The sequence below is a fragment of the Pseudonaja textilis genome, chromosome 9 (assembly GCF_049901715.1).
Source record: "Pseudonaja textilis isolate UNSWEBS1 chromosome 9, rPseTex1.2, whole genome shotgun sequence".
Taxonomy (NCBI): domain Eukaryota; kingdom Metazoa; phylum Chordata; class Lepidosauria; order Squamata; family Elapidae; genus Pseudonaja; species Pseudonaja textilis.
The window spans coordinates 15,724,430-15,748,208 of record NC_141998.1 but is presented as its reverse complement, the minus strand read 5'-3'; the positions used below and the strand labels follow the sequence as shown (position 1 = coordinate 15,748,208).

General features: G+C 42.6%; 1 protein-coding gene across 1 annotated transcript in view; it reads right to left on the bottom strand.

Annotated features, from left to right (window-relative positions):
* Positions 1-23,779, bottom strand: part of ESAM (endothelial cell adhesion molecule) — a 67,609-nt gene that overhangs the window by 13,916 nt on the left and 29,914 nt on the right. The window contains exon 2 of the mRNA XM_026718026.2: positions 992-1,146. Within this exon, the coding sequence (XP_026573811.1) occupies positions 992-1,146 (155 nt within the window). The remainder of the gene's footprint in view (positions 1-991; positions 1,147-23,779) is intronic.

Sequence of the window (23,779 nt, the reverse complement as noted above, 5' to 3'; positions counted from 1 at the left end):
GTGATCATGGGAGGGGGCTGCAATGGTCGTAAGTGTGAAAAATGGTCATAAGCCGCTTTTGTCAGTGCCGCTGTAACTTTGAACAGTCACTAAACAAACTGTTGTAAGTCGAGGACTACCTGTAACTACTAGAGAGCGCCAAAGAGATATAGAAATCCCTTGTCATCTGCTGTCCTCTAGTGGCCACTGTGATTCTTGCCACTTAGTTCTGCTAGCCCTAGTCTTCTTCCCAGTAGGATACTGATGTTCCTCAACTTATGACCACAGTTGAGATCAAGGGAGGGGGGTGTTACAAGGAGATCATCACACAGGGGTAGACTTTCTCCCTGTCCCCAGGTGGCCCAAGATCTCAGCTCACACAGAGAACCTCACCATGGGATTCATTGCTATGGCCGTTAAGGGCATGGTTTGGAGCCCCTATGGAAAGGAGGAGGTTTTTTAAATGCTTATTGTGGATTATTGCATAGAACTCAAACCAATCCATTCAAGAAATCTACAAATGTCTCCTATCTGTTCCATTACTGGTTCAGTGATTGTGCGTATGTGTGCACCTAAAACACACCCACCTAACACACGCGGCCCTAACATGCACGTGCAGCTTTCCACGCACCAGCCGAGGCCTGTAGTGCCAATCAGCTGAGAGCAGAAAGAAGAGAAAAGGGCAGGAGTGGGTGGTGGGAGGGTCGATCCTGCTCTTTTCTCTTCTTGCTCCTCTCAGCTGATGTCGTCCTCCTCTCAGCTGATCGTGGGAGGCTTTTTCTTTTACTACCGGTTCAGTCAAACCAGACCGAACCGGTCACATACCACCACTGAAATGTCTCTTTCAGTCAGATGGAGGCTTCGAATCACTGCCTTTACATCTTTTCTGTACTTTTGGGCCATTGATGAGTTGACTGGGTTGCTAAACTCTGCTCAACACTCAAACTGTTTTTAGAAGCCTATTTTAATTGCCAGTTTCTAGAAACAAGATCTTGGCAAAATGAGGCAATACCTGAAAACGCTCGCCGGGTCTCTCCCTGTGCCAGGTGACAAAGGGTATGCTTGAACTGGTGGACGTATACCAGACGGGAAGTATGGCCTGCTGTCCTTGGATCACGGTCACTGAAGTCTGTCCAACCTCCACTTCCAAGACAGCAGAAGATAGTCCTGCAGGGGCAAAAGAAATACAAGCACTGGTGATAGGAAGTCCTCAAGTTATAGCCGTTCATTTAGTGACCATTTCGAAGTTACAATAGCACTGGAAAAGGTGACTTAAGGCCATTTTTCATACTTATGACCATTGCAGTATCCCTAGGGTCATATGATTTGCATTCGGATGCTTGACAACTGGTTCATATTTATGACGGCTGCAGTTTCCAAGGATCATGTGATCACCTTTTGTGACCTTTTGACAAGCAAAGTCAGTGGGAAAGCCAGATACACTTAACAAATGCGGCAAGAAAAGTCGTAAAATGGGGCAAAAAAAACTCAACTAACAAATTTCTCACTTAGCAACATAAATTTTGGACTTAACTGTGGTCATAAGTTGAGGACTACCTGCATTTACTACAGTAATAGAGTATGACATGTTATGAGTATTGTCTGAGATCATCTGAGGAAAACAAATATCCACTGTTTTCACCAAGGAGAAAACTACATGTAACCTAAATGTGTTCAGACAAGACAAAACTGTTTAGGTAACCCAAGACAGGGATGCTGTTTAGGCTGCAGAGAATTTAGGTTATTTCCTTCAAGGAAATATTTCTATTTGGGACAATGGGCTGGCTGAGGAATTCTGGGAGCTGGAAGTCCACACTTTAGAAACCGGTCCAGGTTGAGAAACACTGAACTGGAGTGTCTATGGAGATTCTCAGTCATCCAGGTCAAGGTTGACCCACAGGTGCTTTTTCAAGGAGCACCTGGACTCTCTAGCTTTTCTTTGAAGACATTTCGCTTCTCATCCAAGAAGCTTAGTTAGTTCTTCATTCTTAGATGAGAAGCGAAACGTCTTCAAAGAAAAACCAGAAAGTCCAGTTGCCTCTTGAAAAAGCACCTTTGAGGTTGAACTAGAGTGTTTTCTTCTGGTCTACTTAAGTGGACCTTTTGATTGTTGGTTTGCCTGGGTGTTTTTATAGAACGATATCCCTTTTTGAAGTCTATTCCTGACATGGCCATCTCAGGATCTCACCAGTTCCATACATAAAGCACTAGAGCTTAGAGGAGTCATTCCAAGATGCTTTTCCACTAATTTCCAATGACACCAAACATTAAGGTGAATGATGGAGTCTAAACTGTGAAATAAAGCCTGTGAGAAGCAGATGAGTCTAAGAATCTTTCCTCAGGATATTCAACAAGGAAAAAAAAACAAACTCCAGCCCAAGAACCACACAACAATTATAGGTTTTACCTCACACTCTTGTTGCTAAGGATTTCGACACGAGCTGCATCGTGTTGCTTTATTTGAAGTGACCTCTGAACTCCTGATCATTATTTCCATCAACTCCCCAGCTCCCTCATCTAGATTTTTGCCCTATGAAAAGGTAGAGACAAATTGCCAGCATTTTTCCCTCAGTGGAATTTTACCTCTTTCTGATGGAAATATGCTGAATCTGGATCATTCTGCACATCTCTGACTTACTAGCTAGGCTTTGTGGGAAACCATTCTCAAAAGCTACGGTTAAAAACAACCCAAATAAAAACAACTAATGAATGGTTGCCATCTTAGAATGCCCACCACAAGAGACTGGCTTTAAAAAATAAAACAAACTTAATCACACTTGGAAAAGCTGCTAGCCTCCCTCATTAATATTTCTATTTTGGGAACATGATTTGTTTTTAAAGAAATGAATGCCAGAAGAGAGCCATTTCTCTCTGAATTCAGAGCACTGAAAACTTGAATTGTAAAAGCATTTTAGATCATCACTTTTTATTACAAAAATATCTGATACACACCCCCATGGCAGGTTATTCTGTACAGGTAATCCTCAACTTTTAACCACAACTGAGCCTAGAATTTTCATTGCTAAGTGAGACAGTTGTTCAGTGAGTGCTGTAATGGTCATAAGGGTGAAAAATGATTAAAAGTCCCTTTTTCCAGTACTATTGTAACTTCAAATGGTCACTAAACTTATGGTTGTAAGCCGAGGACTACCTGTAGAAAGGTGTGATGACCCAGGGCGTGGCACAAAGGCAACACAGTCAAATAAATAAGAAAAGTCCCTTTAATACCTCTAACTTTGCCCCCAATGTCCAGGTTACCTTCAGCTAGAGAAAAAAACTCTCCCAAGAACAGTCTTTAAGTGGAGGAAATTCAGTCTGAAAACAAAGTACATACAAATTGTAAATAAAAATCCACACAAACCACGCTGCAGCAATTAACTGGACAGGGCAGGATAAGGAATTGCAGACTTTAAAGGCCAACAAAACACACACAATTGGGAAGATGCCAGGAACCCAGATAAGCCTCGACAATAACAGATAACTCACGATTTACTTCCAACAACTTTGCTGAGCATAGCTTCCCTTTTTAAACATTGTGTTCCCAGCTGCAGCTAATAAAGGGAATCAGGACCTTTTCCTCCCCCCATAAGCCATGCAACTCATGTTGCTCCCTTCTCCGCTCTTCCCTGTGTGCCCTAGGATGAAGAGGGGGTGGCCCTGAGTTTTCTTCTAAATTCCCTCTGCTTTGCTCTACTCTCCCCTGCTCTGCCCAGCAGGACTTTGCCCTTCCCCAGTTTCTTCCACAGCCAATGGAGCCACACTCCCACTCCCTGTCAGCTGCTCGGTCTCCCCCTCAGAATCAGATTCTGACAGGGGCATGACAAAATGGGTGGCGGGGGGGAGGACAGGTTACCATTCAAAACTTTAAGTGTTAGAACTGCTTGTGGGCCTTCACACTGTGGATTTGCACTCCCTATGAAACTGCTTCCAAATCAGTTACAATATTGGAGAGTTCTTGATTCAGAACAACAGGATGTTCAGCTTGGAAACAGAAATGATGGAGTGGACTTCATAATGCAATGGGTGAATAAAGTTGTCCTTGTGGGATATGGCCTCCACTTCTTCTCAAGTCTTGAGCGGGGCAGAAAGCGTTTCTAATCTACTTCATTTCAGGGATGTATCCCTTGGGACACCAGGATAGTGAAGACGTCAGAAAAGATGAATAACTGGGATTCCTCCCTTTTCCTAGGAAAAGGTTTTGGGCAGATCATTCCACCAAGAAACACGAGGAGACGACAACATAGGAAGTGAGGGCCTGCTGGAAGACCAGAGTCATCAGCCTCCTTGCTTCCTGAACTATTTCTACATGGTCATTCTATGTATTTCTTTTTATATCAAGCCTTTTAGGCTGTAAACCTACTGGCAACAATTGTCCTCCTCTCTAGTTTCTCTGGAAGCTTTGTTGGATGAAGAAAAATGTTTTCAATAAATATGTCTGTGGATCAGGGATGGGCTTCAAAATTTTCAGCATCCAGCAACTGGTTCTCTGCCCAGTTGCTAGGTGGGTGTGGCCATGGTGGGCGTGGCCATGGTGGGTGTGGCCTAGTCAGCCTCCTGCACCATGGCGGGGGGGGCGGGAGAGGTGTCCGTTTTTGCCCTCCCCTGGCTCCGGAGGCTTTTCTTGAACTTCCGGGAGGGAGAAAATGGCCTTCCCCAGGCTCTGGAGGCCCTCCGGAGGCTGGAAACAGGCCCATTTCCAGCCTTCCAGAGCTTCCAGGAGGCCCACTTTCTGCACTTACCTCGCATCCAAAACAGGCTGCGTGGAGATTCCTGGGAAGGGACGTTGCGGGGTTGGCGGGGCCAGCCAGGGGTGAGATTTGGGGGTTCTACAAACCGGACATAGCGTTAGCTCCGGGTTCTCCTGAACCCAGGGGAACTCGTAGAAGCCCTCCCCTGGTGTGGACTTTCTGTGACAAGCATTGTATAGAAACTGCTTCTTGAAATTGTCCCTTTTAGGGTGACATGGTCAGCTTGACTCTTTCCTGGAGCTATCCCATTTTGTTCATCCATCCCACGATTTCCATTTCTCCCTGAGATGTTTATAGATTTCACCCACCCACCCCATTTTTTGGTTCCTTAAAAATATATGCACACAGAAACACAAAACGACCACATGCTTCTGAAGTGGAGTAAATTCCCAGGTGTGGGATGTAGGATTGGTCTCCTGATGGCCTAATAAAGCCTGAGAGGATCTTGTTATTCTTTCTTTGATGAGATCCCTGACGGTTTTCAACTTCCCTGATAGCATGTGCCAGTGTTCATCAAGGAAGGCCATAAGGAAGATGATCAGAAATTATTTTTCATTGCCATAGAAACTAGTGCTCAAAATCATGGAGATTTTGAAGCTACCAAGATTTCATTTAAATATACATTGTATTAAACACACACACACACACACACACACACACACACACACACTGACATACCCCTCTAGATCAGGGGTCCCCAACCTTGGCAACTTTAAGACTTATGGACTTCAACTCCCAGAGTTCCTCAGCCAGCAGAGTTGAAGTCTTAAAGTTGCCAAGATTGGGGACCCCTGATCTAGATGGCAATATCTATGTATCCATGGAATGGTTAACCTATAGAGGTTATGTCTATGGAGATTCTCAGTCATCCAGGTCATGGTTGTCCCAAAAGTGCTTCTTCAAAAGGCAACTGGACTTTCTTGTTTTTTTTTTTCTTTGAAAATGTTTCACTTCTCAGCCAAGAAGTTTCTTCAGTTCTTCAGTTGGTTGAGAAGCGAAATGTTTTTTTTTTCCTTTGGAAAAAAAAAAAGAAACAGAAGAAGCTTCTTGGATGAGAAGTGAAACATTTTCAAAGAAAAAAAGAACAAAGAAAGTCTAGTTGCCTTTTGGAAAAGCACCTTTGGGACTACAGAGTTTATGGATTCGTCCTCTCTCTCATGGATGGCTTAACTGGTTTTCCTGAAGGTTGGAATAGATGGTCCTTTTGAACTCCTACAATTCTAACCTCTTTGGCATCCCACTTTTCCATTCAAACCCAAACATAGACCATCTAAAATAAACTTGACCCTGGAATTTGTCCAGATTGGTGGGACACACACATATATATACACACATATATATATATACACACACACACACACAAACACACACACACACACACACACGGTATTCAGCTTTGTTCGGGTATTTTCCCGCGTCATTATAGTTGTGCTTTTAAAGTTGTAGCAAGCACAACTATAATAACTATAAAGTTGTAAAAGCACAACTATAAAGTTGTAAAAGCACAACTATAATGACGTGGGGAAAATACCCGAACAAAGCTGAATACCATACATGTAAGTACCCACGAAAACTTCTAATATATATATTAGAACAACAACAGTGGCACCGCTGTCCAACCCACAGAAAAAATAACACAGTAAAATATGTTTTAAAGAACACCCCCACCCCCCCAAAATTTCCAAAGGGCCTTGGGAATGAACGGCAGTGAGGAAAATTTAGGGAAAATTGGAAGGTGGATTTTGATACAAATTAGCTTTACTCTTCTTCCAGCTAAGAAGGGTTTGGATCTCCTTCTTTGAACTTCCTTAATTATTAAGCATCTCTGCCCCAACCAGCATTTCAGAGGAAAGTTAACAGCTCTTGAAAAGTGATGGGGTTGATTCCGACTGGTCCAAGTAGGATGCCTCAGCTGCAGGGCAAGAAAATCAAATGGAATCAGAGGCTCTGAAAATGCTCTGCATTTTCCTGACATGATAATACCCAAGATGTCAAAGAGGAAACAAAATTGCCCACCGGGTCCAGAGAATCATCATACACCCTTAAGATTTGGCCTGTGACTTGCTGCTTACCTAAACCCCCCCAAATACTAGGACGGCAACCTTGATTAGCATCAGAAATGTAGTCTGTTCAGTGAGAAGCGTCACATTCAAGAGCTAAGGACCAGAAACTGATTTCTGAATGGATTTTAATGCACCAGCTTCCTCGGAATTCCTTCCCAAAGGATGGTGGCAGCTAAAAAGACCAAAGCGGTCCACATGGCCACTTCTAATAAATCAATTTTCTTTTCTCTGGGAGATGTGGCTAGAGACTTATGATTTGAATGGGGGGTGGATTTGCTGGAGTCCTGACAGCTGGGTCATTTATTTGCATATTTGCTTTGCATCTCCACTAAATGAAACAGGATGAAATTTCTTTGCAAAAAGAATAGAAAGTATTCAAATACATTTTTTTTCTCTAAAAACACAGGTTCACGTACACATACGCACCCCCACTTTTGTCAGAAAGCAAAAAATGCTATATGTTGCTAATAGCCAAGATGTATATATATATATATATATTTTGCCCCTTTGGGCTCCTTAAAGGATGCACCACCTGCCATCAGGAGGAAGAGATTTCCTGTCTTCCAAGGCCTGACTTCAAGATGCCGGAAGCAAGAACATGGGCGATAATGGAGCCCAGCCCCCCCCAGCGCCTCCCGGTTACAGGAACTGCTCTTTGGCAACAGGTCCTGTCATTTCCACCCAGGGCTTTGGAGAAACAAAACCTAGGAAACTGCCTGGGATAACAACAGGAAACTGCCCTTCTGCCTTGCTTGATAAGGCACTAAGATTTTTCCCAGGGGCCTCCCTCTTTGCTATCGGTTCTCGGCAGTTGCAATCAGAGACCTTTTGTTAGCCATGGAAGTTGCGACCCCTCTACACGAGGCAGAGACCACCAACCCTCTCCAGGCCCAACATCCTGAGGGCATCAGTGCCACAGGTCCAAATGAATATTTTTAGAAGGATCAAGATGTTAATTTGAGAGGCAAGCAAACAGGATCTTCAGTCCACCAACTCATGGGTTGGAGTTACGGGGCTGATGAGCAAGCGCTTGCCTTCTTGTTGGGTAAAGCAGGAGCCAGCAACCTGAAGCATGAAATCCTCAAAGCCCTCTGTGCTTCATTCCAGGGCCCAAGACATTCTGCCATTAGCTAATGGAGGTCAGGAACTGCAGGTCATCAACTCATCTTGGAAGAAGGGACTTTTTACACATTACAGCAGAGGTCTCCCAACTTGGCAAATTTAAGACTTGTGGACTTCAATTGCCAGAATTCCTCAGCCAGCCATGCTGGCTGGGGAATTCTGGGAGTTGAAGTCCACAAGTCTCAAAGTTGCCAAGTTTGGAGATCCCTGGACTACTGAATGATATAATGGTTGATGTGCTGAATTAGGGCCAGGTTCAAACTCACTGTTACCCATGGAAACTGTTCGGGTCGCTTCAGGTCAGCCAGTCTTCTGCAGCCTACAAGATTATTGTTGTGAGGAAATACAGGAGGAGGAGAGAAGCTATGCAAAGAGCTTTGAGCTCTTGGAGGAAAGATGAAATTTGTATCTGACAAACAACAACAAAAAGTACCTTCCCTTTTCCTCTCCACAAAAAAAACCAAACGACACATTTCTCCATGTTAATGACAGCAAAAAAACGACCCTCAGCATTACTGGCTACCTTCACAGAATGAAGGAAAACTTTGTCTATAAAATTTTGTCTGTGCTGTGACAAGAACTGGGGACCATCCTGCTCGAAAGGTACAGATAGGGAAATGAGGTGACTTCGGGACAAGAGCAAGCACTGGTACAAAGAGCCATCTACTATTCCTATTTGGTTCTCTCTGAAGCTGATGATGTTTATCTGTATAGATTTTTTTCCAGGCAACATGTAAATGGATGGGCGAGAAGGTTCCTTCCTTCCTTCTATCCTTCTTTCCTCCCTCCCTCTCTGAATTTTAAAATCTTATTTTAGCATAAATAAAGATCTCCTACTTGTTTCCTTGGAGATAGTCCATAACATAAAGGCCTCCTGTCAATGCGATGTGCCTAGCAAGCAACAGAAAGCAGGCATTGCTACTGGCAAATCTGATGACATGAGGCAGAAGGCAGGTCTCAAGGAATGTGAACAGGTCAGAATATGAAATTCCAAAGTTGGAGGGCTTCCAAGGATGGAGACAATCCTTTGAGGTCAGTAGGGTAAAAGCTACCTGGAGTTTTCAGTGGCGATGCAGGGAGAGGACCAGCAGAGAGGAAGAATATTCTTCTGAAGGGAGACCAACAGGTCATGCCTGAAAGCCGCATGAAGAGAGCTACTAATATTAAAATCATTCCTCCCACTTCCCCCTCCCCCCAACATAACAACATAACCATTCTTAGTTTGAGATTGGGTCCTTGTATTCTCTCTTTTAAGGGGGAAGTTGCAACTGGAAGCAAAGGAAACGACCTGTGGCCCTGGAGCAGCCATGGTCACACTCACTTCATACCTGGAGTCTTCTTGGCTAAGCACAACTGGAAAGAAAAAAATGGGCGAGATAAATAAATAAACAGGCAGGCAGGCAGACAGGCAGACAGACTCTGGAAAGAGTGCAGAGAAAAATGGCAAAGATGATTGGGGTGCTGGAGGCTAAAACATATGAAGAAGGATTGCAGGAATTGACTATATCTAATCTAGTGAAATGAAGAACCAGGGTGACATCATAGCCGTGTTCCAGTATTTGAGGGGTTGCCACAAAGAATAAGGACTCAACCTATTTTCCAAAGCACCTGAAGGCAGGACAAGAAACAATGAATGGAAACTAATCAAGGAAAGAAGCAACCTAGAACTAAAGAAAAATTTCCTGACAGTAAGAACCATCAACCAGTGGAACAGCTTCAGAAGTTGTGGTGCTCCTTCTTGTAAGAAGGGACTGGACAACCATTTGTCTGAAATGGTATAAGATCTCCAATTTGAGCAGAGGGTTGGACTAGAAATCCTCCAAAGTCCCTTCAAACTCTGTTATTCTGTGAAATCTCTCCAATCTTCTTGCATTCACCAGTTCCAATTCCAGCAAAGAACTATGCCTACAATAAATGGTGGGTCATAGATAGCACCTACAAAGAGAATCTAGTTATCTACACTTCTGGGGTAAATAAAAATGTATTGCTGAATACAAGTAAAGTTCAACAGAGAGAAAGAGAAGTCACATATTTTTGTATTATTAATCTTTAAATAAAGGAACAATCTGGTTTAAAAATCCATTAAAATCACAGGCATTCATAATCAACAAGCCAGGTTCATTAATAACATTTCACAAATACATTTATCTGGCATGGTTGCCACCCACTGCACTGACCTCCCCAGCACTTACTTCTGACTGCATGAATTTGAGCTTTTTTTGAAAGATCTTCTGTTAGCTGACACGTTTAGCTTTTAATAAGACATGTGCTTAGCCTTACAGAAGAGATAACATCCTGGTAAAACATCTGACAGAAGCCGTTTCGAAACCAGTGGGGCAGAAGCCGCAGAACAGGGCCACAAGAGGAATGATGATATCACAAAGTGGATGATCTTCTACCAACTGGTTTTCCGTGGAAGGGTCCTGCAGGGGTTTTATATAGGTGAAACTCGAAAAATTAGAATATTGTGCAAAAGTTCATTTATTTCAGTAATGCAACTTAAAAGGTGAAACTAATATATGAAATAGACTCACTACATGCAAAGCAAGATAGTTCAAGCTGTGATTTGTCATAATTGTGATGATTATGGCTTACAGCTCATGAAAACCCCAAATCCACAATAGCAGAAAATTAGAATATTACATGCAATCACTAAAACAAGGATTCTACATGGAACAATATCGGACCTCTGACAAGTATATGCATGCATATGTACTCAGCACTTGGTTTGGGCCTCTTTTGCAGCAATTACTGCCTCAATACGGTATGGCATGGAAGCTATCAGCCTGTGGCACTGCTGAGGTGTTATGAAAGACCAGGATGCTTCAATAGTGGCCTTCAGCTCTTCTGCATTGTTCGGTCTCATGTCTCTCATCTTTCTCTTGGCAATGCCCCATAGATTCTCTATGGGGTTCAGGTCAGGTGAGTTTGCTGGCCAATCAAGCAGAGTAATCCCACAGTCATTGAACCAGGTTTTGGTGCTTTTGGCAGTGTGGGCAGGTGCCAAGTCCTGCTGGAAAATGAAGTCAGCATCCCCATAAAGCTTGTCTGCGGAAGGAAGCATGAAGTGCTCCAAAATCTCCTGGTAGATGGCTATGTTGACCCTGGACTTAATGCAGCACAGTGGACCAGCACCAGCAGATGACATGGCTCCCCAAATCAACACAGACTGTGGAAACTTCACATTGTACTTCAAGCATCTTGCAGTGTGTGCCTCTCCATTCTTCCTCCAGACTCTGGGTCCTTCTTTCCAAATGAGATGCAAAAGTTGCTCTCATCAGAAAAGAGGACTTTGGACCACTGAGCAACAGACCACTTCTGTTTTTCTTTAGCCCAGGTAAGACGCTTCTGACGTTGTTTGTTGTTGAGGAGCGACTTGACAAGAGGAATACAACATTTGAAGCCCATGTCCAGGATCCGTCTATGTGGTGGCTCTTGATGAACTGACTCCAACCTCAGTCCACTCCTTGTGAAAGTCCCCAACACTTTTGAATGGCCTTTTCCAGACAATCCTTACCAGGCTGCGATCATCCCTGCTGCTTGTGCACCTTTTTCTTCCACACTTTTCCCTTCCACATAACTTTCTATTAATGTGCTTTGATACAGCACTTTGGGAACATCCAACTTCTTTTGCAATTACCTTTTGAGGCTTTCCCTTCTTATGGAGGGTGTCAATGATGGTTTTCTGCACAACTGTCAGGTCAGCAGTCTTTCCCATGATTGTGATTCCTACTGAACCAGACTGAGAGACCATTTAAAGGCTCAGGAACCCTTTGCAGGTGTTATGGCTTAATTAGCTGATTCGAGTGGGACACTTTGAGCCTAGAATATTGAACCTTTTCACAATATTCTAATTTTCTGAGATTGTGGATTTGGGGTTTTCATGAGCTGTAAGCCATAATCATCTCAATTATGACACATCACAGCTTGAACTATCTTGCTTTGCATGTAATGAGTCTATCTCATATATTAGGTTCATCTTTTAAGTTGTATTACTGAAATAAATGAACTTTTGCACAATATTCTAATTTTTCGAGTTTCACCTGTACAGCTAATCCCTCATGCTGAACATTGTTGCCTTGGTAGAAATCCTTTGCATCCATGCATCCATATGAATGAGTGTCCCAAAGTTCTTTTTCAAAAGAGAACTGGGACTTTGTTTTTCCCTGAAGATGCTTCACTTCTCGTCCAAGAAGCTTCTTTGGTTCTGACTGAATAATGGAGGATGGAAGGATTTATATTCCTGGCAATCATCTGGTCATTAGCACTCTTTCTGAGACTCCTTTTTCTTGGACATTTACCTGAGCCTTCAGGGCACGGATGAACCTCCAAGAACCTTCAATGACAGAGTGCTAAATGACCAGATGATTGTAAGGAATATAAACGCTTCCATCCTCCACCATTCAGTCAGAACTGATGCAGCTTTCTGGATGAGAAGAGAAACAAAGTCTTGTTGCCTTTTGAAAAAGCCACTTGGTAACAACCCTGGCCTGGATGACTGAGAAGATCCACAGATATGAATGAATGTTTTCAATCATGGGAAATGTTGCTAACTGTTGTTTTCCTGAGAAAGAAGCTGTTTGGAAGAGACATTGTGGAGACAGAAAATGAGTTTAGGGTGTGTGAAAATGTTCAATATGGGACTTTTGACTACACTTAAACCACTTTAAGAAGTTATTTCCATTTGGCAGATGATCCCAGAATCATGAAAGAGGCAGTTCAGGTGCATCTTGGGTGGGCCATACAGAACTGGGGCTAATCTGTGCTTTGTTTTCCATTTCTCTCAAGCTGCTGAGAGCCTGTGATTTTTGTTTGCCTGTAGAACAGCTCTGGAACAAGTGGAAGCTTTCTAATTTCATATTCCTTCTTATCTGAAGGCAATGGCTGAGCTTATTAGAATGGTTGCTGAAGTTACAACTTTTCACCATCCTTGTCAGGTTTGGCTTCATGGCTACACAACTGTGTGGCAGAAGCTTTAAAAACAGCCATTGTACATGCTACTTTTCCTATCAGCCAGAAATCCAGGGCTTTTCAGATGCACAGACCATTCCTGACTAGTAAACGGAGTATTTCATACTGCGGAGATTCACTTTTATAGCTCTCCACATCAGGAGAAAATCAAGGAGATGATATACAGTGGAAAAGAAGACATTTCTGAGTTACTACATTACCTGCATTACATTACCTACTAACTGCCAGAACAATCCAGACTATTTAAGTGTTGAATCCCCCAGTACTGAGATATAGTCATTATTTTATTGAAGATAGGGAAGAGAGAGAAATTCTGAATCAAGAGCTAGTCCTGAGATCAATGGTTGGCTCTGAGATCAAGGACTGGTCCAATTAACTAAGATTTAGAATCAGAATAGTGCTAGAAGGGACCTTGGAGGTCTTCTAGTCCAGCCCCCTGGTCAAGCAGGAGATCCTATACCATTTCAGACAAGTGACTGTCCAGTCTCTTAAAAACCTCCAGTGATGAAGCATCCACAACTTCTGAAGGCCACACTTTCCCCAAAATCAGTACAGTACACAATAGTTGGATATAAGGTTAACTTCTTCAACAATAACTGGGTTGCAGATAAGAGCTTATACCAAAATACTGCTGACTTTGATCCCCAGTAAGGAATGCCCCAAACCAAAGAAAATTAAAACCAATCTTGAAACATGGTAACAATAGTTTCTATAGCAACACAGAAACAAAATCGCAGAATAGCTCCAAGATTCTTTAGCTACTCAAATTCCAAACTTGGATATCTTTAGATCAGGCTTGTCCAACCCGCGGCCCCTGGGCCGCCTCGTAATGCGGCCCAGTGCCCACCCCAACCTTCGTGCCAGAGCCAGCGAGGAGGAGGAGAGGCAGGCGCAAGGCGGGGCGAGGCGAGCGCCAGGCCAAGCAGCAACAGAAAAGGCGGGCGCCGTCAGAGCGCCACCTCCTGCTGTTCCTGCTGCCGCCTCGCTGCTGCTGCTTCTGCCCCCGCCACCGCTGCCCCCGCCGCCGCTTCTGCCCCCGCTGCCACTTCTGCCCCCACCGTTCGCCGCTTCTGCCCCGCTGCCACTTCTGCCCCAGCTGTCGCTGCCGCTTCTGCCCCGCCTCCACTGCTGCTTCTGCCTTCCAGTCCTGCCTCATACAGCTGGGCCAATTGCAGGAGGAGAGGTAGGTGCGAGGCGGGTGAGCTTTCTCCCCCCACCCGCAAAATTTGGCTGGAAAATAAACCGTGATTAAAAAAAGGGATAAAAAACAGTGATAAAAAATAAATAATGTTCTAATGTGGCCCGGGGAAGGTGAAAGGTTGGACACCCCTGCTTTAGATACTAGCAAGAGGATGCGACAATATTGGTTGTCTTCCAACTGCATTATTCCATTATTTCTGAAATGCCATAGACTTCTTGCTTCACAGGGTCTGGCCCTATTCACTATCTTAGAAGGGATGAAATATTGGGAATGACATCAGCCATTAGAACCACAAACTGGGGGACATCATTGCTCTCCTACCAAAGTAGGTACAACCGGAAAAAGCAAGTGGATGGATCCAGAATCAAAATTGCATTGGATTTAATTTTCATTTACCCTGAACTATTATTAAAATCAGTTAAATATTTATATCATTGCATTATAGTTTAATAAATGTGTTAATTAATAAACAAAGGGTGAGGATTTCTGGAAGAATTCTGGTCGCTATAACCAAAACTTCTGAGGGCTGCATGCAGACTGGGGCTCAAAGCTGTACAGTCTTGATATACTGTAGATGAATTGTTTCAACTTTCAGATTTTGAGATCTCCAGATTTGTTGGGCTATAACTTTTATTTTCCAAGATAACATCCTAATTACCTGCACGTAATATCCTAATTACCTTCACCTTTTAACTGGCTATCCTAGAATTTAGACTGGGACCTTCTGTACAGAAAGCATATGACTTCCTGCTGAATCCCAGCTCCTCCTGCTATGTACTAAGGAACAGGGATTAAATAAATGCTAAATCAGAGATCAATGCTTGAGACAACAAAAGGGTCACCCTTCCAAATCTTTATTCATCATTGTGTAACTTTGCATCCTGCAACAATTCGTACAAAGCAAGATCTCTTAGGGCAATGACCTTTCATGGAGACGCAGATATTTTTAAATTCCTTCTAAGCTGCTTGGATATGCATCCTCCCAACCACCAGATGTTCTATCCGATTTCCTGACCATGTCTTGCAACTTCTGGGCAGGAAGCTCTGCGGAAAAGCGATAAGTTGGTTTCTCAGGAAAGCACCAGATTCCAAGTGCCTCAAGAGGCAAGTAAAACAAAGGTGGGGATTAGACCTACCTTAACAGCTCATAGAACTTAGATGTTGAAGCACATACTCAAAGTCTCAGAAAGCTTTTCCTCCATGGAACAGCTATGGTACAATTCATCGTATGGCTACAAGGTAGTAGATTAACTGATACTGTTGGACACTAAGAATAGCTAACTCCATTTTAAGAGTATAAGAACTTAAGAAATCCTGGCTTGGGGAGAAATCCAGTGAGTTAACAATCCAGAGATTTGAGATGGCTGAAGAAATAGGGCAGATGGGGAAGAAATAAAAGGATCCCTATTTCAGACTTGAGGAAGAACTATGTACAATATAGGAAGTGGATTTATTTTCATCAGCAAGGGAAGGTGTCAGTTCTCCAATCTTGTCATTTTGGTCAACACTTCTGTCTAAGGATCAGTAGATCTCCTGGAGGAAAGTAAGCCTGTTTTTAGGAACGACTTCTTCAGAATACAGGAACAGTTTTCATTGTCCAGTGCTGCCATCTATAAATATCAAAACTCCACAATGTTTAACATCAGCCATTTTCAGAGCAGCCGAGTTCTTACTTAGCCTTCTTCCTGATTTATTTTCTATAAATTGTAGGCGCTATGTTATGGAACATTGTAACTGCAACTTGAAGTTTACAGTTAAGTCACAGGTTGACCAAGTACACAAGGGTGTCTAACCTTGGCCACTTTAGGACTTATTGGACTTCAACTCCCAGAATTCCCCAACCAGCATGACAGCAAGTTTTAAAGTGACCAAGGTTGGACACCCCTGAGAACTTCCTTCAGTGGCTTCTCTTTATTCTGGCAGTGCCACCAATATATCTCCCGCATTGAGGCATTCCTACTCTTACGAGAAACTTAAAATATGAGCTTCCCACACACCTGGGAGGAATTAATCTAGACCCTTGCCTGAGATTACCCAAGAGGCGGGTGGGGGGGATTTGTGAGTAAGGATTTGATTGCTTCCAAAAACAAGAATATCTTGCAAAATCTAACCTTCAATTTTCTTCCCCTCCTGCAATTTTTCTTCTTCTTTATTCTCAGGACGCTTTCAAATGTGTTTGGGTGCAAAACTTCATTGTTGTGAAATGATCAATTAGAAAGATAAATGAATTCAAATTTAGTTTTGGAATGGGCCCATCCCCTATATTTTTCAGAGTACAACCTCTGCCACACCACTCAGACAAAAGTTGCATACCATTTCTTTAAATGTGTGCACATGCATGCACATGTATGCATGCACGCACACACACACACACATTCCAGCGCACATTTTTCTCAGGCACGTGTTCTCCACAGACCAGTTCCCATCAGTTCTGCATGTTGTGTGTATTCACAGCTGCAGTTTGAGCACCAGAGAAAAATACTCAAAGAGAACTAGTCTCTTAAGAAAGCATTTTTGTAAATCACGCTGCATAGAATCAGCAGCCTGGGAAGGGAATCTTCTCTGGTTGAAGAGAATCTTGTCTGGTTGTTGTTCCCAGCTTCTTTTCCATTTGTACATTTATATTTATTCCCTCGGGAATTGAAGAATAACTGTTTCCAGTTTATTGGCTGGGATTCAAGTTAAATAACGATAGTCCGAGCAATCTGAGTCGAGAGCAAGAGATAGGATATGCGGAGAAAGTCATCCAGGGTCTGGCAATGGCCTCCTTTCCGAATGACCACTGGCCACTTATCAACAGAGGTCACTGAAAGAAGCCTTTGCCTCCTCTTTGCCATCTCTTCAGAGAGGACAAAAGGCTTTGAAGAAACTGCCCACACAGAGAAGGTCTGTGTGAGCTTCTCAACCTGGACAATTTCACACATTACCTGCAGCCCCTCCAGATTTGTTGCCTGGGTGGACTTGCCTAACAGAAAGATGCGGCCAATTCCTGGACAGCACAGTTTTGATGTACTGGTATGAAGACACATCAGACCGGCATCTCTATAATAATGTGTTCTTAGGGGGGCAAATTGTCTCTGCTGGCTTATTCATCCGCTTCATTGATGATCATGTTGATGTGAGAAACTGGTTACACTGATATATCTGATCAAGACACATTCATTCCCCATCCTACAGGATGAGGAACAGATGGGTCCGTGACTCCCCTACTTCTTTGCGTAGGGGACACACACACACACACATCTTCAAATCAGTGTTGACTTGGGGTGAATGCCTGGACAAGCCCCTAAAGTTTTCTTGGTAAGATTTCAGAAGTTGCTTGCCATTGCCTCCTTCCTGGGGCTGAGAGACTGACTGGCCCAAAGTCACCTAGCTGGCTTCATGCCTAAAGCAGGACTAGAACTCAATTTCCAGGTTTCTAGCCTGATGCCTTCACCACAATACCAAATGGGCTCTCTTACATCTTACCATGTATTTTACTAGCGTGTACATTTATTTATTCATAACAAAGAGCCACTGAGAAGTCCTCCAGAGAATCTTTGCTGCTTCCTGAAGTCAGCAAAAGTGGTTACTTGAAACTATTTCACTGAAGTATGAAGATGATGATGATGGAGATGGTCATCATCATCGTTGTCACTGTTGTTGTCATCATCATCTAAAAGTGCTCAACAACTGTGATCTGGCAATGGCATCTAGGGACTCTTGAATTAAAATCTTGCATGGCCTTCTCCATTCCAAAAAGAGAAGCATTTCAGATGAACTTGGAATGGTGGATAAGCCAAAGAGTGGATTGCATTGTTGCATGGAGTTAGTAAACTTCACCAAACAAGGTTGCTTATCAGAGAAGGTAATCCCTGAGTTCTTGAAAGACACGTTAAAGAGGTTTAACAGAATTTAAGGCTATAATAAATCTCCATGGAAATCAATCCAAAAGTATTCTCAGTGTACATCCGATGAGTCCAATCGTAGCCATTTTACAACCTGCTGGCATGCTGGTTGGGGAATTCTGGGAGTTGAAGTCCACAAGTCCTAAAGTGGCCAAGGTTGGACACCTCGTGTGTCCCTGGTCAATCTGTGACTTGACTATAAACTCCCAAGTTGTAGTTACAATCAGTGGTAAGTATTCACAATTTTTTACTAATGGTTCTGTGGGCGTGGCATGGCTTGATGTGTGTGACAGGGGAAGGATACTATAAAATCCCCATTCCCTCCCCACCCCACTAACCTGCTTTCCAGCTCCATTCTCCTGTGCAGCGCACCCTACAGTTTATAGACAATATATCAGGAAGAAAGCTAAATACAAACTCAGCTTCCCTGAAAATGGCTAATGTGTGATTTTTAGTATTCATAGCAGCATTAGACAATGAGAACCTCTCCTGTTTTAGTAGCTAAAAACAGGTTTACTTTCTATTAACATCTACTGATTCTTAGACAGAACTGTTGGCCAAAATGACAGGATTGAAATTATAGTCTTCATTGGCTTTCCAAGTCAAAATAAAGGAATACTACACAATCAGTTTTCAGGAATCATGCTTATAGGAGATTTCCAGAGTCATAAAAAGAGCAAAGCTCCTTGATTATTCCTGCATTTATCTTCTTTATCACTTTACAATGGCTCTCTTGCTAGCTAAGAATCCTGGGAATTGAAGTCCAACACATTCAGAAGGCATCATATAGGTGGGGAAAAGGCCTTTTGCACCCAAGTCAGTTCCTGACCTTTGAAAAGAGGTCAGTTAGTTTGATGCTATAGAAGGAAAAAGAGAAAGGGGTGAGAACATAGTACAAAGTTTGCCAGTTTGACCTTGTTTGGCTCCACAGACTGCATAGAATGGGTTGAATTCTCAAACTGTGCCTAGCACCATATTTGGCAGTAAACCAACGGTGCATAACCACAATCATAACTGTGCCAGCTAACATTGCCAGAAGTCAGCATCCAAAGTTGGGACATTTGCATTTCCCATTTGATGATGTCACATATACCTCCCCTAAAGACCCTGAGGACACGGGATCAATTAAAAGAAAATGAAGGCAGCAATGGTTTAAAAAGAAAGGATGGCAGAATGATTAAATTCATCATTTTCCTCATTCCGTGTATTTTCTGAAGTTTAAAAGCTTGTAAAATTGTTTTGCAAACTGTTATAACTCCAGTTTCAATCTTTAAAGCCATAGATGGTAGTGAAAATTGTTTTTGTCCGTGTTTTCCTTCCACAACATGTGTGTGTGTGTGTGTGTGTGTGTGTGTGTGTGTTTAAGATTCCAGCCAAATTCTTTATTCCATTTCCTTCTAGTGCTGCAAGACGATGGAATCTAATATTTTTTTCCCACAACAAACCTCAGCCAGAAACAACATTTCAAAAACTGGCACTGAGGACTGAGAGAGAGGCTCCAGGATCCAGCTTGGAAATGTTTTTGGAACATAGATGATGATTAGAACAGACCTAGATAATAACAATGTATGATTAATTGATTGACTGATTGGTAGATTAGCTATTCATCTTTGGAGGATAGATCCCCACCCTGCTTGACTGGCTGTCCACAGAAGTTAAGGGAATGAGGTAGGACAGTTCCAAATGATATACAGGTGGTCCTCGACTTACAACCACAAATGAGCCCAAAATTTATGTTGTTAAGTGAGACATTTCTTAAGTGAGATTTTTTGCTCCATTTTAAGACCTTTCTTACCACAGTTGTTAAGTGAATCACTGAAGTTGATAAGTGAGTAACCCAGTTGTTATGTGAATCTGGCCTCTCCGTTGACTCTGCTGGTCAGAAGGTCGCAAAAGGGGATCACATCAGTGGTGCGATTCAAATTGTTTTACTACAGGTCCTATGGGCGTGGCTTGGTGGGCGTGGCTTGATTTGGTGGGCATAGCTTGATGGTCGTGACAGGTTACTGAAAAATCTCCATTCCCTCCCCACCCCACTAACCTGCTTTCCAGCTCCGTTCTCCTGTGCTGGAGCAACAAAAGAAGACCCAGCCAATCAGCTGGGACTCGGGAGGCAGATAATAGATGGGGGCAGGGCCAGTCAGAGGTGGGATTTGCCTGTTCTCTGAACTACTCAAAATTTCTGCTACCGGTTCTCCAGAACTGGCCAGAACCTGCTGAAGACCACCTCTGCATCACATGACTTTGGGACACTGCAAACTGTCCTAAATATGAACCAATTGCCAAGCGACTGAATTGGGATCACATGACAGTGGGGATGTTGCAAAGGTCCTAACGGTGAAAAACAGTCATAAGCCCCCTTTTTTTTAGTGCCACTGTAACTTTAGGACTACCTATATAGAACAAAGAAACTGTCCTTTTCTCTTGCTTAATCACCCTCCATTGAAATCTCTTGGCTTGAAAATTGCTTCTTGCTACAGATGGGTGGATGCAACTGGTTAGATTGTCAAGAGCTGCCAGGACTCCTTTGCAGTCACTCAGAATAATAAGCACATCTATTTAAATTAATTTTAAATTGAAAACCATTATTTAATGAAATAAATCTTAAGGGTTGCAATGATTAAATTACTGGCATTTATAATTTCTTGGTTTGATGGTTGAGAGTAAGGCAATAATATATTTTATCAGCATATCATAATTATAATAAATTATAATGTAGGAATGAATTAGCATTAATTGTAAAAACTATTATAAAGACCTGGATAAATTAGTTTAAATTATCATAATGGATTGGTTTATTAGTGTTAGTTATATTAATTAATTGAGCATAATTGCCTAATTGTTGATTTTGATTTTGCTGACCCTAAGAGAGATAATAAAGCAACGGTTATGAAGCCACAGTTTCTTTATTCTATCATTTGGACTCTGTTCTGCTGTAGATGTTTGCTTTTTCAGTCACACAGCGGCAAGCTGATCTTTGCTGCCATGAGGATTAGCAACTTGTTTTTTTATTTAAAGAATAAGGTAAATGTAATGGGAATATCACATTCGAATTATGTGCTTCATGTATACAGCTGAGGATTTCGATGCTTGAAGTTCCTACTGGATTAGTCATGTGGTCGAAAGAAGAGCTACAAGTTTATAAGACAAAGTTCAGCCTTTTGCTGACAGTAAATTGCATCGGAGAATCTCATAGATACTTCTGTGTGTTTGTGCAGTGGCAGTCTGCCAAGGGATGTAGCTGGAGGATTCTCTTTTGTATAGCACTGGACAATTGTCATAAGAAATAATGTCCATTATGATTAGAATTACCTTAAAGAGCATTGTTCTGACAATCAACCAAGAGAACAGCTTGCCTTCGGAAGTTGTGGGAGCTTCTTCACTGTAGGTTTTCAAGAAGAGATTGGACCGCCATTTGTCAGAAATGGTGTAGAGTCTCCTGTTTGTGTGGGGGGTTGGACTAGATGACCTACAAGGTCCCTTCCAACTCTGATATTCTGGACCTAATCAGGTGACAGTCCTGGCTAGGAGGGCCTTTGCTCAAGTTTGTCAGTTACGTCCTTTCCTGGATACAGAGGCTCTCTGCTTGGTCAATTAATGCCCTGGATTTCCCCCATCTAGACTATTGCAATGTGTTCTAATAGGGCTACCCTTAAAAAATATCCAGGAGCTTCAGAATACAACTGCATGAGCGACTTTGGGCTCCCCGAGGACAGTGCATATAACACCTCTGCTGTGCAAGCTGCATTGGGTGCCAGTTTGCTTCCAGGTCCAATTCCAGGTGTTGGTTATGACCTTTAAAGCCGTAATCACAGGAGGCCAGGCTACCTACAGAATTGCCTTTGTCCCATTACATCAGCCCATCTCAGGGAGGGAATCTTATATGGGCCCTGTTAAAGGATTTCAACTAGTGAGATGCAGGAAGAAAATCTCTGCTGTCACCCCCACCCTCTGGAGTATCCCCCCCCAAGGAAGGCCCCCATTCTTCTCCTGACCTCTCAACAAGAGTCTGAAAGCCAAGCTCTGCCGACTTGGAGGAGGGGGTCGCAGAGAAGCACTCAACCTTGGGGCTGGTTACTGCCTTAAATTTTATTTTACCCTTGTTTTATCTGCCTTCTGCCAGAATATTTATATGATTTTTATCCTTTAATTGTACACCATCCAGAGTTGACCTGTGAGGAGATGGGTGGTCTCCAAATTTTATCCATCTATCCATTCCATTTTAGAGATAGAGAGATATAAATAGGTGTGTGTGTGTATGTATATACAGAGAGGGGGGAGGGAGAGGGAGGGGGGAGAGAATAAACGGAGAGATGATGGAGAGATAGAAAGAGGGAGTGGGAGAGAGACAGACGTAATGTCAACCTATTCTCTCACTCCAATTTGGATACAAAACATTATAACGTGATTTTCTAGTTTCTTGGAAGACAAAGAGGAAAAGAATCACCAGCTGTTTTACAGGGAAATGTAACTAGGAAGAAAGGGGAAAGGATGGAGTCTATCATATCTTAGTTAGCCAAAGAGTATGAGAATAGAATAGAGTAGAATAATAAGGATAAGAATAGAATAACAGTTGGAAGGGACCTTGGAGGTCTTCTAGTCCAACCCCCTGTGCAGGCAGGAAACCCTATTCCATTTCAGACAAAGGGTTGTCCAATCTCTTCTCAAAAACTTGCAGTGTTGGAGCATTCACAACTTCTGGAAGCAAATTGTTCCACTGGTTAATTGTTCTGTCAGGAAATTTCTTCTTCGTTCTAGGTTGCTTCTCTCCTTGATTAGTTTCCATCATTACTTCCTGTCCTTTGGAGAATAGCTTGACTGCCTCTTCTTTGTGGCAGCCCCTGAGATATTGGAACACTGCTATCATGTCACCCCTAGTCCTTCTTTTCATCAAACTAGACATACCCAATTCCAGCAACTGTTCTTTATTTTTTTAGCCTCTGCACTCTTTCTAGAGTCTCAACATCTTTTTTTACATTGTGGTGACCAAAACTGAATGCAGTATTCCAAGTGTGACCTTACTGAGGCATTATAAAGCAGTATTAACACTTCAGGTGATCTTGATTCTATCCCTCTGTTAATTCAGCCTAGAATTGTGTTGGTTTTTTTGTCAGCTGCAGCAAACGGCTGGCTCATATTTAAGTGATTGTCCACTAGGACTCCAAGATCTCTCTCACGGTTACTATAATTGAGCAAGGTACCACCTATACAGTTTCTGTGCATTTGGCTTTTGTACATCCTTTTGAGAGTCACAGTTATTTTTGCACTGAAATCTATGTCAGAAAGAATCTGAAATATTTTACAACATAGCTCTGCTTTTGGGAAAGAGGCAGAATCCCTAACTGTTGGAATCAGGAGCCAGCAGATATAAACACTAGGTAGGTACGGGACTGTATTGGAAGATGTAGCTTTCATAACAGTTCCTCTTATAATAAGAAAAAAAACCTTGTATTCTCATAAACAGGAAATGCCATTTGAGGAATACACCCATATTTCTGGCAATTCTTGATGTTGTATTAAAGATGTAAGCACTTTTGGAAAGGGCAAAACTGACACTTAATTCAAAGATGTCTTTTCAAATTTCTAAGTGTTTAATCAGCCGTTTCCTGATGCTTACACAGCCAGGAAATTCAAATCTTCTTTTTTTAAAAAAACATAGGAAAAGGTTAAGGAGGAGAGGACTTAATCAGTGCCTTCAAAACCACGGATCAGGATGGGTGGACAGAGTAGGGGAACTAAATTAAAAACACTTCAAATAATTGCAAAGAAAACTCATCTGAGAAGACAGAAGCTGACAGGTGCCCCACC